The 17,849-nt window shown below is 35.6% G+C and overlaps 1 protein-coding gene across 1 annotated transcript; it reads left to right on the top strand.

Moving 5' to 3' along the window:
- Positions 1-218: 218 nt before the first annotated feature.
- LOC116169159 lies at positions 219-17,626 on the top strand. Its single transcript, XM_031485184.1, has 8 exons — positions 219-256; positions 466-657; positions 701-945; positions 992-1,134; positions 6,001-6,312; positions 6,363-6,521; positions 17,265-17,525; positions 17,573-17,626. The coding sequence occupies exons 1-8, from the start codon at positions 219-221 to the stop codon at positions 17,624-17,626; spliced, it is 1,404 nt and encodes a 467-aa protein (XP_031341044.1).
- The last annotated feature ends 223 nt before the right edge of the window (positions 17,627-17,849 follow it).

The following is a 17,849-nucleotide window of genomic DNA, read 5'->3' as shown; positions in this document are numbered from 1 at the left end:
CAAAGCTTATAATAAGCCTCTTATAAACAGCGCAGGTTTTCGAGTTGTATTTACCAAGTTTGCAACTGTTTTATTCTCGTGCTCTACCCCTAAAAACGGCGCGGACCTTGCGTTCCATTCGAAATGATGGATAATCGCGCGGACCGGGCGAGGAGTGCATTTTTTTTCCCTATTTTCGGGAATTGAATAGCGATTAAATCGGGAGAGGTTCATGAATCATGTATGTGATAAGCCCCTCGGAGGCGGCCAGACTGCGGTGCGTGCCGAGCTTCCGTCGCCTCGGGGTTTTAGTTATATACAAGTTTCTGAAATATAGGGGTCGGATTTTAGATATACGAAGCAACTTGTGGAGGGTAAAGGAAATATTCGCGAATTATATTGACTCACTCAAACGCTGAAGAATCTCGAGGGTCTCTTTGCTTATGTCGGCATATTTTCTACGTATTCGCCTTTATTTCCTTGCAGGCTACAGGTTAGACTTAGCCGTTCTGGTAGTCGGTTACGTTTCGAAATCAATTCGAAGGATTTCCATTTGAACTTCGACGATCAAAGATATTGCCATCTCCCGGAAATTAAGTTCGTTCGCTTATCGGGTCTGTTTTATTCATGTCGCTTCCATTTGTACGAAAGTTTCGTCATTAGTCAACCCCTATTACTGTAACGACAGGATTATTGAAGTAGATTAACTTATTGAGAACAGTCATAATCCGTCCGGCTACGCTGAAGGAATGAAGAGGGAGCCGCTCGAAATCGAAACGTTAGTATTGAGATGGACGGGGATGTTGCCAAAAAGAGAAAAAGATTATTTTTACAAGATTTACTCTTATTTTATCTTCTCCATGGTTGCAACATCATGGTACTTGGACGTTTACATGATTTTAGAAGATGTTGAAAATACCACAACCTTTGTTGAAAATTTCACAATTGGTACTGCGTTGCTGATAGGTATAGAAATTGACACTCTACTCCATTCTGATACGTTTTGTTACAGGGTCGATTAAAATCGCTGTCACATATCACACACGTCACAAGCTGCGTGACAGTTTCTTACAGTTAACCAGAAACAATTTCTGTGCAGATGACAAGGAAGAACAGAAATTGCAAGATCGATACACCTCCATAATGAATATACAGGTAGAAGTAGACAAGCGAGAGGCTCCGTTAACTTAGCACCACCATTTCAAATTTCTGACTAAAGACAGATTGCGCTAGAATCTCTATGGCTAGCGCCAGCTAGCGCCACTTTGAGTTCAGCTAGCGCCATTATAGATTTTGCAGAAAAGCCTTTGACTTTCGGGGGGTGCTATGTTAACGCTAGCACCACCATTGCGTCCGATCATTTCCAAAAGCAAGCGCTGTGTTCGTCAGACCTAGCGCCAGCTAGCGCCACAAATTTTAGAGCTAGCGCCACCCCCCAATAGTGAGGGGAGCAATTTTTCCTAGCACCACCATTTTGTCTTTTCATGTAAAATTTTGACGTTTGGTGCTCTGCTGACCTAGCGCCACTAATTTTAGAGCTAGTTTTATAATTTTGCGGTGTCTGTCCGTCTGTCCGTTAGCACGATATCTCGATAACGAATTGACCGATTACGATGAAATGTTGTAGTTGGATTCTTTATCAAATTTGTAGATCGGAGTTGGTGAATTGGCAATATAGCCCAAAAAATAAGGAAGGTCCGTTTGACGTCTCTGTGAGTTATGAACCGAATTGTATGAAATTCAATATGCGTATAGCTTTAGCCATATAAAACGCAATTCCAAAAGTTGAGCCTAATCGATCAACATTCACAGTGCCCTTTTCGCATCTCGGCCATTTACAAACCGGATTGAAGACTTTCTTATTTATGGAAGCATTTAAAAGAAATTTGATACATAGCAACTTGGAATAAAAGCAAATTTAACGCCAGTTTCAAAATTTGGTTTTGTGCATGATGTGCGATGCCAATTTTCTTATTTATGGAAGCAATTAAATGAAATTTCATACATATACACTTTAAATAAAAGCAAAACTACCACCAAGTTCAAAATTTGGTTTTGCACATGCTGTAGCCATATCCAGGAGCTCGTTTTCTATATTTATTTACACGTCGATGCGAAAAGGGCACTGTGACTGTTGATAGATTAGGCTGAACTTTTGGAATTGCGTGTTATATAGCTAAAGGTATACGCATATTGAACTTCATGCAATTCGGTTCAAAACTCACGCAGATGTCAAAAGGGCCTTCCTTATTTTTTGGGATACATTACCCATTCACGAACTTCGATCTACAAATTTGATAAAGAATCCAACTACAACATTTCATCGTAATCGATCCATTCGTTATCGGGATATTGTGGTAACGGACCGACGGAGAGACACCGCATCTGGGATGGTCAAACTCTTTACCATTTTTAGCGCATTTCCACAAAAATAAAAAAAAAATGCGCTATTGAGGCCACTTTGTCCGTCCGTCCGTCCGTCCGTCCGCTAATTTTGCGACGCTACTAGTTTTTTATCTTAAGAGCTATTGTTCTACTTTTTTCGCTATTTGGTTCGTTATGGTGTCGAGTCTTGTACCAAGGAAGGAATTTTTTCTGTACCGCTTACAAAAAAAGTTATTGTAAAAAAAACAAAAAACCGTTTTTTACATGTTCCATAATTTTACACTTTTGCCGTTTATTAACGATCCTAGAGATCGTTTATAATTTTGCATTGCTATCTGTCGTCTGCCTGTTGGTCTGTCCGTCTGTTCCTTTGTCTGTCTGTCCATCTATCTGTCCGTGTGAACGATAACTTTGTTCGATCACTTTTACATCTCCGTTAGTTATGAACTGAATTGCATGAAATTCAATATGGGCATAGCTTTAACCATATAATACGCAATGCCAAAAGTTGAATCAAATCGATTCAAAATTCACAGTGCCCTTTTCGCATCTCGACCATTTATAAACCGAATTGCAAACTTTTTTTACTTATAAAAGTATTTGAATGAAATTTGATACATAGGCACTTGGAATAAAGGAAAATCAAACGCCAATTTCAAAATTTGGTTTTGCGCATGCGCAGTGCCAACTTTTTTATTTATGGAAGAATTTAAACGAAATTTGATACATAGGCACTTGAATAAAGGAAAATCAAACGCCAATTTCAAATTTTGGTTTTGCGCATGCGCAGTGCCAACTTTTTTATTTATGGAAGAATTTAAACGAAATTTGATACATAGGCACTTGGGGTAAAGGAAAATCAAACGCCAATTTCAAAATTTGGTTTTGCGCATGCGCAGTGCCAACTTTTTTATTTATGGAAGAATTTAAATGAAATTTGATACATAGGCACTTGGAATAAAGGAAAATCTAGCGCCAGTTTCAAAATTTTATTTTGCGCATGCGCGTGCCAACTTTTTTATCTATGGAACTATTTTAAGTTGAAATTGATACTTAGGCGCTTTGGAACAAAGGAAAATCTAACATTAGTTTTAAAATTTAGGTTTGCGCATGCGCAGTTTCTAAACTTTCTTTATTTAGAAAGCATTGAAATGAAATTCTTCTCATAAACTGAAATTGAAGTAGCACGTCAAAAATGGATTGCCCATGTGCAACGCCATATCTTTCATATTTGTGGGCGGATTTTTACGATTTTAACAGAAGTTGCATCTTACAAATGGGAAATGAATGCAAGTGGAAATGCGCTTTATGTAAATCGTTTACGATTACTTTTTAACTTGTTAAACCCGAATGTGCAAATCTGTCCCTCTTAGGGTCGGAAATAATAAACAAATTATTTTAATTTGAAATCCTTTACTTTTTGGATTGATCGTTCTGTTTAAAGTACAAAAGTTCCAATAAAAATACTAAAATTTGTATGTAAAGTAGCAAGATTGTAAATATGAACATCCCTTCATTTCAAAGTAAACAGACGGTGAGGTATGCAGGTACAAACTTACTTAAATCCTTTATGAATGCGCAAAAGTTGTAAATTATTTGTCCCATCAAGGGTTTACAGGCGCGTCAATTGTGTAAAGTTTGGTATATCTGTATTGTTAAAAACAACACCTTTAGATAGTAGTCGACGCGACGTACATAGGTATATAATTTATCGGGAGCAAATATACAAGAGCTTGATTTTTAATCGGATAATTTTATTCCTACACGAAAGTTTTGTTGCCACCGAAAAAACTCGAGACCAAAAGTGTGATAAAATCGCGACAGTTTTAGCTGGAGCGATTTTATTAATATTATCCTTTTCGAGAGTTTTTTCCAGGAGGCAACAAAATTTGAGTGAATTAAAAATAAAATTATCCTGACTTAAAACCAAGGTCGAGTGTATTTTAGGGAGATTAATAAAAGACAGTAAATTTTATAACCACTACATATTTTACGCATTCCTACACGCATTTTTATCGCTGTTAAAAAGCTACGTGGCGTTTAATCAGATAAAAAATCATCTGATTGGTTAGAATTTGAAACAATCACCAAGCTGATTGGTCGTATATTAATGGAGTGTATTAATCATATAAAATACATATGCCTTATGATTATTTGCACATTACACATAAGTATATAAGAATCTTCTTTGTTTTTTAGCAGAATTAACAAATAAATATGCTGATTGATGGGAATACTTTCAAAGATATTCAAATACTTTCAAAAATATTCTAATACTACCAAAGATATTCGAATACTATAAAAAGTATTCGAATACTTGTCACTCAAATACATTAAAAATTTAAAATAGTACTAGATAAAAGTCTTAATAATACTTAAAAAATGTCAAGTTATACTTTGTATAGAGGCAACATGGAAGAACAGCGTTTTATGCACTGAATGTAGTCCCTTTCCCTGAGCTGAGGTTAGCTTTTTTTATATTTCTATTGTTATATACAAATTTAAGGGGAGTAAAAGCGTATTATTGTTATTATATTATTATATAGGAGGTACCAGGACCTGTCTTATATTAGTTATATCCTTAAGAATACGTGTACCAGTTTTCAAAGCGATCGTACATCGTGCACATGACACGTACACCTTTCTGAAATTAATTCTAGCGATTTTGAAACAGATCCTTTTTTGTTCGTCCGTCTGTCCGTGTGTATCGGGTCAAAAAGTTTCACTCCAGGCTCGTTCGGTATTCATGTTGTATCGGATTTTTATATTTGATTTTGTGATAACGGAAACTTCCTCTAAAAATTTCTAAATAGTTGTCAAATATTTGAATTACTTAAAAGTATTCAAATGATGCGATACTTTTGAAAGTATTCAAATACTTTGCTAAGCATTCGAATACTAAAAATTTGCAAAAGTATTTGAGTTACAAATACAAATACTGCTTCCATAAAAGTATTTAATTACAAAGTATTTGAATACTAAAAAGTATTTACAAAATCGAATACTGCCCAGCTCTGGTTATGAGTAGGTACGTTCGTTGACATTTTCAAATTTTGCACTGCGCTGTGTTCTAAACGATTTAGCTCGCAATATTGTGGTAGTGAAATTAATACTGTGATTTACAAAAAGAATTGTGTAGTGAGTAGAGCACAAAACGGAAACATTTCACAAGAAACCGTAATACCTATGGAAATTTTAAAATTAAGTGGGCCCCCCCCCCCCCACACTATTGAAGGGTGATGGAAGCTCTAAAATTGTGGCGCTAGGTCAGCAGAACACAAAACGTCAAAATTTTACCCGAAAAAACAAAATGGTGGTGCTAGGAAAAAGTCTCCCCCGCACTATTGGGGGGTGGCGCTAGCTATAAAATTTGTGGCGCTAGCTGGCGCTAGGTTCGATGAACACAGCGCTTGCTTTTGGAAATGATCGGACGCAATGGTGGTGCTAGCGTTAACATAGCACCCCCCGAAAGTCAAGGGCTTTTCTGCAAAATCTATAATGGCGCTAGCTGAACTCAAAGTGGCGCTAGCCATAGAGATTCTAGCGCAATCTGTCTTTAGTCAGAAATTTGAAATGGTGGTGCTAAGTTAACGGAGCCCAAGCGAGACCATGATGAACTGGGTACCTGCATTTCAGGCGCGGGTCTGCTATTTCACCCCATTCGTTTACATGGTTTTCGCCAACACACCCTGCGTCCATCAACGACTTACCTCCACCAACTCCTCGCACTGGATCCTGCCGTTCGGTGCGTTTCCGCTTTTCGACACTACTACCAGCCCGAATTACGAAATCGCGCTAATTTATCAAAATCTACTGAACTTCGTCACGTTCATATGCTACATGGCGATCGTCGTCGCCATTTGCGGCACAGTCATAACCTTAACGCTCCACTGCAAAATTATACAGCACCGCATTAAAACTTGCATCAAACGTAGCACCGGCAAGGGGGTATGAAGGTACCGTAAGACTTACCGATCGCCAATAGTTAACATTTTCAGGCCCCACAACTGCGTCGCAACCTGAAGGAAATTATCAAGTACCACGTATGGCTGAATGAAGTTGCGAAAGAATTTACGAGAAGATTTTCTTCTACGCTGCTTGTCGATTTCTGTGGGTTGTCAATAATAATAGCATCTTGCACGTTTTACGTCATGTTGGTAAGCTTTTCATGTCCCCTTTTCTATTTTATTTACATTATACACGAGATTTTGCTGGTTAACGTTAAGCAATGTACCAGAAAAAACTTTCGTATTAAGTTACTGCACCGTGAGTGACATAAGGGGATTTGAACTCCGTCTTTGGAATATCAGTATCCTTAATTAACATTAAAACATTAACAAAAGCTGGAAGGAAATAATGTGCCGTTTTTCTTTAAAGACACCCATTATTGCAACTCATTAATGTTATGTATTACTTGGTTTGCATATTAGTTACCATTTGTAGAAGGCATTGAGTCAGCCTACTAATAAAGCCAGTCGTGTTTTAGTACCTATCAAATTGACGTTTATTTTATTTAACGCCTCTTGAGAATTACCGAATAATTAGCTAAACATTACATGGTGGCATACGGTAAAAAACGTTAAAAAACGTGTTGGGTGCTAGGTAAACGAATCTGTTAAAAAGCGCGGTCTAACGGGTTTACGTTGGAGAAAGAAGAACAAACAAAAATAAGGTTTTACTTATTCGAGGAATGTCTAAAATGTCTGATGCATTATGTCCTGGTTCAATGAGCTTTAAAGGTAACGTAGCTGCAAATTGGCGCTTATGGGAACAAAAATTTAATCTGTACATGCTTGCTAGTGGAAAAAATGCAAAAGTGGACAATGTTAAAGTGGCAACATTTCTTGGGCGATGAAGGGCTCGAAATTTTTAATACATTCGAATTTGAGAGCGAAGATGACAGCAAACAATTATCGGTCGTGCTTGACAAATTCAGGAACTATTGCGAGCCGGTTAAAAACTTGGTTTTTGAACATTTTAAGTTCTTCAAACGGGAACAACAGCAAGGAGAAACATTTGATCAGTTTGTGACGGCTTTAAAACAGTAATCCCTTTCGTGTGAATTTAAAGAAAAAGACGTAATGATTCTTGACCGTATAGTGCTCGGAATACGCGATACGCGCACACAGGAAAAATTATTACAAGAAGACAAACTAACCCTCGAAAAAGCTGTGTCGTTATGTCATGCTATCGAAAGTAGTGCAGTGCCACAAAGACAGATTTCACGCGATGCTAAAAGTGAATTTCTAGCCGTAAATACGGTACATTCGGAGCATAAACATAAAAATAACTTTCGAAATAATAATTATAGTGCAAATGATCAGGGAACCAGTAGTAGACAAGTGATGAATTACAAACCCTATGGATCACAAAAATCATATAAAACAGAATGCAAAAACTGTGGTTTAGAACACAAAAAAGGTAAGTGCCCTGCGCTATTTCGTGTTTGTAGTCGCTGCCGTAGAAAAGGGCAATATCAAAATTTTGTAAAAATAAGTATATCAACGCAATTAATGAATCAGAAACTGAGTCATCTGATTCTGATGAATGTGAATGTTCACACAATTATAGTTGTAACTGTGATTCCAGTAATGAATCTTCAAACATAGTTTGGATGATATCTTCTGGACCTAATCACAAAACAGTAAATTCAATTGAGTGGTATGAACAAATTTACATTCAAAACATTGAAATTAAAATTAAAATAGACACTGGTAGTGAAGTTAATATTTTGAACTATGCAGATTTTAAAAAACTTGGAATTTGTAGCTATAGCTTAAGCAAAACTGGAACAAAACTTTCATCCTATTCGGGTCATGATATTAAAACTATAGGGCAAATAAACTTAGATTGCACTTATAACGGGTTAACCAAAAATTTGTATTTCCACGTGCTCACTGAGTGCAAAAATTCGTCGATTTTAGGACTAAAGTCTAGTAGTGAATTAAAAATCGTAAAATATAATTTGGGTCTCAAGGTTTGTGCAACTAAAATTGAAAGTACGAACACTGTGGTTTCCAAGTATCAAAAAGTCTTCTCGGGGATTGGTAAAGTTTCGACAACATATAGCATTACGCTAAGGGAAGATGCAATTCCTCAAATATCTGCTACAAGAAAAATACCTGTAGCATTAAAAGACAAAGTAAAACAAAAACTTGACGAAATGATAACTGAAAAGATTATTGTTCCTGTAACAGAACCAACTGATTGGGTACATCCCATAGTCATAGCCCCCAAGTCAAATGGTGATAACGGGCGATCAAAAATGAGTTGCTGTCGAGTTGCCTTTGGAAGTTCAAGTTAAATACGATTTTTCACGTAAACAAAAATTCCAAAGGTAACTCGACAGCAACTCATTTTTGATCGCATTGTATAAGAGTGTGTATGGATCCTCGATCTTTAAATCTCTATATCAAAAGAGAATTTTTTCAAATTCCTACGCAAGATACTTTATTTTCTGAGTTGGCGGGTGCAAAATATTTTTCATTGTTAGATGCTTCCAGCGCTTTTCTGCAAATTCCGTTGGATTATAAAAGCTCTTTATTATGCACTATATCTACGCCATTTTGACGCTATCGCTATTTAAGACTTCCATATGGCTTGAGTTCTGCGCCGGAAATATTTCAGAAATTTATGTATGACACCTTAAATGACATTGAGGGAGTAATAGCGTACTTTGACGATATATTAGTTTATGGAAAAACAATCGAAGAACATAATTTAAATTTGGAAAAAACTCTGCAAAAAATTGCAAAATCTGGATTAACTTTAAATTTACAAGAATCTAAGATTGGTGTTACAAAAGTAAAATTTTTGGGGCACTATATTAGTTCACAAGGCATTGAAGTTGACAACAGTAAAACTAAAGCCATTTTAGAAATGAAACCACCCAGCAACAAAAAAGATCTACAACGCTTTCTGGGTATGATTGTCTATTTGTCAAAATATATACCGAATCTTTCAACTGAGACTGTAATTTTAAGAAAATTACTTTCAAATAGTGTGGAATGGCAATGGTCTGCTAATGAACAAAGAGTTTTTGATCGTCTGAAACAGCTAGTGACGTCATCACCAACCCTTAGCAATTTTGATCCAAATAAAGACACTGTATTATCTGTCGATGCAAGTCCTTTCGGTATTGGAGCTGTTATTATGCAGGAAGGACATCCAATAGAATACGCTTCAATATCACTTACTTCAACCCAACAACATTATAATCACATAGACAAAGAGCTTTTAGCTCTAGTTTTTGGTTGCGAACGTTTTCATTACTACCTGTTTGGCAGAAAATTTTTGATTGAAAGTGATCACAGACCTTTAATAGGATTACTGAAAAACCTCTCGATGAGATGTCTCCTCGAATCCAAAGGTTGGCACATAGATTACTAAGGTATTTTTTCGGTCTCAAGTATGTTGCGGGAAAAAATCAACAAATAGCTGATACTTTAAGCCGAGAACCTTTAAAAGACCACATTGATACAAATTACCTTGAAGAAAATCTAAGAATGTTTTCGGTAATTACAACTTTAGCTGAGAACGAAAAGCGCCTGCAAAATGAAATTGATCAAGACTGTGACCTACAAAAAATCAAGTACTATGTTCGAAATGGTTGGCCGTCCCACAAGTGTAACCTACCACCATCACTCAAAATATTTTGGCAAATAAAAGAAGACATTTATCTTCACAAAAACATACTTTTTTACAAGAAAAGATTATTGTGCCAAAAAATTTGCAACATGAATTTTTAAAATTGTTGCATAAGTCTCACCAGGGAGTAGTTTCTACCAAACTGCTTGTCCAAGAATCCGTTTATTGGCCTGGCTTAACAACAGACATAGAAAATTTAGTATTGTCCTGCTTGATTTGCCAAAAATATTCAAAAGCCAACACACGAGAACCCCTACAACCACACAAGGTTCCAGATTTGCCTTGGCAAAAAATTGGAATTGATTTTAAAAGCCTGGGTCCTCTAAATTTGATTGTTATTGTTGATTACTTTAGCAAATTCGTGGTAGTCAACAAATTACCAAACAAAACGGGAGAAAGTGTGATAAGCTCTCTTAAAAACGTTTTTGCTATTATTGGTCTACCACAGGAAATTATGTCAGATAACGGACCTCCATTTAATTCAAAAGAATTTTTTAATTTTGCTCAACAATATGACATTAAATTAACGACCTCGAGTCCAACATACGCTGCATCAAATGGAATGATTGAGAGAGCTATTCAAACTGTTAAGGGTTTACTTACCAAAGCATTTGAAGAAGGCACTGATCCGTTTCTCGCGGTGTTAAATTATAACATTACTCCGAAGCAAGATTTTCCATCTCCCAGTATTTTGTTAATGGGAAGACGATTAAGATCAACACTGCCCGTTGCCAACAGTATTTTGAATCCAAAATATTCAGCAAAAAAGGTTAAACAAGCATGAAAGTGCAAACAACATAAACAAAAAGTACACTATGACAAAAAATGTAAAAAACTTTTAATTTTGATGCAACAAGGAATGAGAGACTGGAAACCTGCAACAGTGATTTAAGAATCAGGACCCTATGATTATTTGGTTAATCTGAACGACGCTGTGTACAGAAGAAATCGAAGATTCCTAAAACCACTTAAAATAAATCAAAAATTGGATCACAAAAACACAGAGACACAAGATAGTTTTGAGCAAGATACTCAATCATCGACTTCCAATTATCTTCCTTTTAATGACTCTTTTGTAACAAAAGAAGATGATAGTGATGAATATGTTGGAAAAGGCAATGATCAATATGGAAATACCAGAGAAAGCAGATTAGTAACTCGTTGTGGTCGTGTTGTAAAACCACCTAAAAAGTTTGATATGTAATTATTTATCGTTTATTAGTTTGTGTTCTAATTTGTTTAGTTATTTTTAATTTTGTTAAAGGTAGGACGTGTTATGTATTACTTGATTTGCATATTAGTTACCATTTGTAGAAGGCATTGAGTCAGCCTACTAATAAAGCCAGTCGTGTTTTAGTACCTATCAAATTGACGTTTTTATTTTATTTAACGCCTCTTGAGAATTACCGAATAATTAGCTAAACATTACAATTAATATTACGCTACGACGTTTAAAACGTTTCGTAAAATTCGTACAATGGCAAATGAGTGCAAATAATCGATCGACAAAGATATAAGTACAAAAAGAAAACGAGAAAAACGAATTCAAGAAAACAAAATAGTAATTGATAGATATTTTTTGAGTACTTACATGCAGTAGAGAACACCTCGAAGAGTAGATAGCCGCAAATTCGCTTGTAATCCATAAGATGTTCTCACGATTGTGGTTATTCCAGTAACACGCTTAGCCACCTCCTAGAACAACGGTATGGTTATAATTCGTACGCGAAATGGGTCTACATGGTCTTAATTTAGATTGTGTAATTAATAGAACAGGATACTTAGTAGTAATTATTTGGATCTGAAAATAAGATAAAAACTAAGGCTTTCGTGAATTCGTAAACTCAATGAAATTCTGGAAGGTACACGCTGTATCGAAGACTAGTATCTATATTAGAAGCATCCAACTCTACAAGTTGGGTAGGTCTCTAAAGAACAAGCCTTTTGTATCTAAATAATAAGTAAATATATCAAAATGCAAGAGCTGCTGAAGTGTCCATTGCATTTGCGTAGCAGTAACTTTATTTAAGGGACTATTCTTGAATGTTAACATTTCCCACTACGGGCTACCTTTTCATGCTCCAGTTAAACTTATGCAACAGTTAATTTCCATGGAAACAAATGTATTTAAAAATATGATATATATATGACAGTTTTGTTATAAATTTTATGCAAAAGACACAAGTTACGCCACTGGATATGTCTTAGCGGGAATATTAATAATTCAAATTACTCGAAGACGAAGGTTCGTAATTATATGCGAGTATGCTTTTCCATAGGCCCATAGCAATGACCCTTCGTTATTGTTTTGTTCTTGGTACAGAGCCCAAATTCTAATTTAATTGTAAATAATTTGCACCTTACTATGTAACTCGGTTCTTAAACTGCCTTCGCTCGGCCCGGAAGCCAACAAGAATGATTTTTATATTTCCACTCCTTGACACCCCCTCCCCCCTTAACATCGAGTACAAATTATGATAATATTTAATGATCATATTCTCCTTTGGAATTTACAAAGGGCGAGGAGGCGGAAGTCACGGTGCAGAAGGGGGTTAGACAGACCTTTACATTGAAGCAGCTATAAATAGAGTAGGCAGGATTTTAGCTTAGGGCGAAACAATAATAGCGAAATAGCAATTCTAGCAAAAAGGAGGATAGGAAAAAGATAAAAAATCCGAATAGGGAACGAGACTTTAAAGCATGTAAAGGAATTTTGTTATTTAAGTAGTAAGGAAGATATAAAATCCAGGATGTCGCAGGCTAAAAATGTATTTGAGAAAAAGCGGGAGTCGGGATAAATATAGGAATTAGAAAAACGTACCGAGTGACCCAATAAGACTGCTCCTCGCCCATATCTCGGGAACCGTTCGTCGTATGAGTTAGGGGTAAAGAAAATTATTGGGTAAATCGGTTATGAAGAATCGCTGGAAAATATTTTCAAGTTCTAAAAATGACCACCAGAGAGCATAACTGCCATCTTAAATTTGAAAATGGCATTTTCTTTAAATTTCGCATAATAAACTAAACATTATTTTTTCACATTTTTAAAGAGAACCAGTTTATCTATCATTTTCGTAAAAACAAAAACTCAGTTATTTCAAAAACAAAGATGGCGTGGGGCGTTCAATTGTTTTTGCAATAACCTGCTTTAACTTCTTAATCGTTTGACCGATTTTAACAAATTTGGTATCGTTGAAAAGAGCATTCCTTGGGCAACAAGAAATCGGCATTTTAGAAAAGATTACAAATTCAAAAAACTGCACTTTCTGAATGTACCCTAACACAGAATAATTTATAAATTGCGGCTGTTATTATTTTATAATGCATCGTGTTTCATTTGTTTCATTTTCCTAGCCTACCTAAAAGTGTAGGGTGCTTTTTCAAACAAACTTTCGCGCCATCGACAAATACCAGAAATACGTAAAAAGTAAATTTAAGATACAATTTAAGCATTTTTATTTATTAATTAATCTCTTTTTCCCAATATTTGAGGTTAGGAACGAGATTTTGAAAAACGGTTTTCACTGGCCTCTTTAGATGTTATTTAGCTACTTTTTCATAAAGAAATATCATTCCATTTGATTTTTTTGATTTTGGGTCATAGTGTCAAAACTAGCCCCCTGGTGGAGAAGGATTCAACTAAATTCACTATATTTTGCTTAATTCTCATTGCCCAAGGAATGTTATTTTCAACCATACCAAATTTGTTAAAATCGGTCAAACGGTTAGGAAGTTAAAGCAGGTTATTGCAAAAACAATTGAACGCCCCACACCATCTTTGTTTTTGAAATAACTAAATGCAATTGTAAAATTAAAGATGACAGTTACGCCCTCTGTTGGTCATTTTTAGAACTTGAAAATATTTTCCACCGATTCTTCATGGCCGATTTACCCAATAATTTTTTTTACCCCTAAGTCATATGACAAACGGTTCTCGAGATATGGCCGAGGAACAGTCTTATTGGGTCACCCGGTACATAATATAGAGAGAAACCTGGACGATAGGCAGAGAAGACAAAAGTAGAATAGAAGCATTCGATTAGTTGGATGGATAGGGTAACCAACGAAGCAATTTTAGAGCGAGTACAGGAAGATAGGGAATGTGGAAAACCGTACAGAGAAGACGAGACAGAATATTAAAGCACGCCCTTAGACACGGAGGATTGGTACACCTAGCTATGGAAGGTAGGTCAGATGACCAGAGAGGTGTAGAACGCCCGAGGCTTACGGTAGATAGAATAAATGAAAGGATTAGCGCAAGATAGGAAAGGTGTAGTACTGAGTCCAACCAATACTATAGTAGGATTGTAGACTCCGAGAATGGTATTCTAATCCTAAGCTAATCCTGTATCGACTTGATGGCGCCTTGATGTCGCACCAGAAAGTTTGCTACAGCATTGGTTAATGCCCCGTAATGTTATTAAAAATGAATAAAGCACTTCAACTTAACATTCAGTTTCAGATCTAGATTAGCAGGGGCGAGGACACTTAACGGGGTAAGGACACGATTAAAACCTCTTGAAAAAAGTGCCACATAAATGGTACGTTTTCTTAAAAACCAAGTTTCTTAAATTTCTTAAAGCATTTTAAAAGCTATAAAGGACTATACAATTTTAAGAACACTCAAATGACTTGAGGTTTGGTGAAAAAAAAAAGAATAAAATGTTTATTGTTTAAGTCAGAAAAAAGGCTTGTTATTAAATTTTTAACATTTTGTGTAGTAGGCGTTGACAAAATGTCAAAATGATGATTCCTTTAATTGACATAGCTAATAAAGAGTCATATTGTGTCATAAATCATTGTTTTCAGAATGACCCGGGGCCAGATACATAAATTATCCCACCTGACCTCCTTTTGGTTAATTTTTATTTTATTCTAAAAAATAGCACATTAAACTGTCGTTTCAAACATGTATATTACTAAAAACATTTAAAAAAAAATCAATATTTATTCAAAAATATTTTAAAAAATTTTAATTTTGTAAATCATATTTGAATGACTCGAATCTTTTTTTAATTATTCTATATTTTTGAAAAGAGAATTTAATGTTCTATCTTTTATATATATGATGTTCCATTAAACTTTTTTTTACCTGACACCGTATATTTATTTTCAAAGCGGTAGATTATTCAACATAAAGAAAATATTGGGCATTCTGAAATTGATAATTTTTTTATTCTCCCCTGTATCTCTTTAAGTGAGCACTCTATTTTCAAATTTTGATTTTACCATTTGAATCTTAAACCAAAAAGATCACTTGACGCCTATAGTACTTTTTTGAAAGCACTAACCATTACCCTAGAAGAGTGTCGAGAATGGGACACCATGTGCAGGAAATGTATACAGTGTGATTGCATCGACAGGCGGAACATAGGAAATCCCATGTAAATTTGAAGGAGGTTAACTATTGGTTTCCCAATTATTTTAGAGGAAAAATCTGTTTGGAAAGCATCAAAATTCGAATCTTTTTGATAATTCTATCAACTGTTGATGTGGGTATATGCTTGGGCAGTAAACATGTCTGATAGGTACTAGGAACGTAAGAGCATTTTCTGTGAAACAAAAGCAACAATATGCAAATTAATTAATAATGACAGTCAGATGTTTGTTTGTTTTAAGAAGTTATTTTGGTTGCATAAAATTAGGCGTCCTTCAGAAGCGATTTTGTCATTTAAAAGTAGACATAAGGAAAAACAATATACGTAAATCCCTATGTACGAGTATGTTGATTTCTACTATATTAAGCCCACAGTTTTTCCTGTTCCCGATTTACTTCCTGAAAATCAATAACGCCCTACCGTAATGTCCAAAGTACCCGTACACCCAATCTCTATCTATCGGTTTATCGGCCACTTTTAAAAAGAGTTATCGGGTAAATTTCACGGGTGTTTTATCCAAAAAAAAGAGTTCTCTGATAGTAGTTTTACGATTACGTTTACGTACGGACGGACCGACAACGATACAAAACTATAAAGGATCTGAGGATTCTTAATAAAGATTCACTTACCTACTTTAAAACGCCTACCAGCCGTTCAAATCTGGAGACGGGTGCGCCCTTTGAATTGACTGGAAAATCTTCTTTGAAGTTGACTGGTAACGGAAGGCAGTCTCGCGGCTTGCAAATTCGATAGAATCTGCAAAAATAGTTGACGATTATTGATTTGCACACCAACTGGCCCGAGCGGTTATTTACGAAAATTAATCTTGTGATTACAATGATACTGAGTACTTGGTACTGTTTGAATTACCCCGTTAAAAGTATTTTTACGGTTAGCTAATATTGTACAATATTAAAATAATTAGTATGATTTGAAAACATAAATTATTTGCCCACGAATGAAGCACTTTATAGGATTTATTATTTGCGATGTACAGTCGTGGTCAAAAGTAATGTCCTCCCTCAAGATACCTCAACTGTAAAAAAAGATGTCAGTATCTCCGTGATTAAGTTCAATTTTAGAGACTTTCCTCATTTTGAAAAAAAATACCTATTGCCTTACGTGAAAAATAAATCTTAATTTGTTGAAATAACAGAAATATGACAGAATTTTTTCTCCATTATTTTCTAATATAACACCATTCCTCATTCAGGCAGTAAGAAAGTGAAAAAAATAAGCTTGCTAATGATGTAACACATGGCCTATGTTGCCATTTAAAAAATTCAAGATGGCGGTCGCACTCAAAAATTTTGGTTAACCTCAAAATATGTGAAATAATTTCAAATAGAAGCGTTCTAACTTTCATTCTCAAAACGTTTGAGCGCGAGAGCTTTGGTTCTATTTTTAATAGCGACCCTGTATAATAAATGGAAGTAAAGACATTCTATTATTTTTAAACTTTTTTAAGTTTTAATCAAAAGTCTGCAACATTGAAGTAAACAAAAACGTGGTGAATTAGAAAAGTGCAACTTTCAAAAATCGAAAGTGTGATGGGGGGGGGGGGTGTAGGATAGAGGTTAATTTTTGTACGAGTGAATTAACTTTCACGAGATCTTTAGTTTCCCTTTATCGTCTTGTATAATACAAAACTTTATTTTATAGGAGAAGCCATATAAATCATTGTAAAGCTTCTGACAATTTAATTTAGAGACGTCAAAAATAGCAACCTTATGTTCTACCGTCGTGAGAGTTTCTACAGAAACAGAATTGTCATAGGTTTCGGATGTCAGTTTATAACGTGCATTTGAAATAAGAATGACAGATGTCATTAGAATGCACACTCATCTGATTCACTTTATCTATTTTCCTTTTCAGATACAAGAGTTCAACTTCAAATTTGCCCAAATGTTCACGCTGACCAATACGGCGATCACAATCGAATTCGTAGTATGCTACTGGGGAAGTGAGCTAATCAACGAATCGTTGGCAATCGGCGATACCTGCTTCGAAATCGAATTCGTGGGTCAAGATTTGCACTTTCAAAAGATGCTGCGCTTCATCATACAGAGGGCAAGAACTCCAGTTGCATTAACGGTGGGCGGCTTTAGTCCGTTAACTATGAGAACGTTTCTGCTGGTAAGTTGGGGCGAGCGAGCAAATCGGGTTTCAGAGGTTTATTTTAGGTTATGAAGGGAGCTTATTCGTTCTTCATGTTTCTGGGAAGAGAACGAAAATGAGCGGCGAGTTTTGCCCCATTCATAACTGAACAATTGCAACACAGCACGGGGTGGTTTTAGGTTTTCCTGCACAACAAACGCCAGCAAAAATGCATAATTGGCAAACTTTTAAGTTTCCCATCGCAAACATTTTCAAGATATTAAATTTCTAAAACAAAGGAAGCATTCTGCTAATTCCTTTTTCGAAACTTTACATTGAGGGAGTTTGCCGTTTTCGCCTAGT

This window comes from Photinus pyralis, unplaced genomic scaffold (assembly GCF_008802855.1).
Source record: "Photinus pyralis isolate 1611_PpyrPB1 unplaced genomic scaffold, Ppyr1.3 Ppyr1.4_LG4, whole genome shotgun sequence".
In the NCBI taxonomy this organism is placed as follows: domain Eukaryota; kingdom Metazoa; phylum Arthropoda; class Insecta; order Coleoptera; family Lampyridae; genus Photinus; species Photinus pyralis.
The sequence above is the reverse complement of the archived record's forward strand: the minus strand, read 5'-3'. Positions and strand labels throughout refer to the sequence as shown.

Bases quoted from the DNA above. Each gene is read 5' to 3' on its own strand.
- LOC116169159 (XM_031485184.1), top strand. From the start codon at position 219: ATGTATGTGATAAGCCCCTCGGAGGCGGCCAGACTGCG. The intron at 946-991 runs GTATAGAAATTG...GTTTTGTTACAG, and splicing joins TGGTACTGCGTTGCTGATAG to GGTCGATTAAAATCGCTGTC. The intron at 17,526-17,572 runs GTAAGTTGGGGC...GGTTTATTTTAG, and splicing joins CTATGAGAACGTTTCTGCTG to GTTATGAAGGGAGCTTATTC.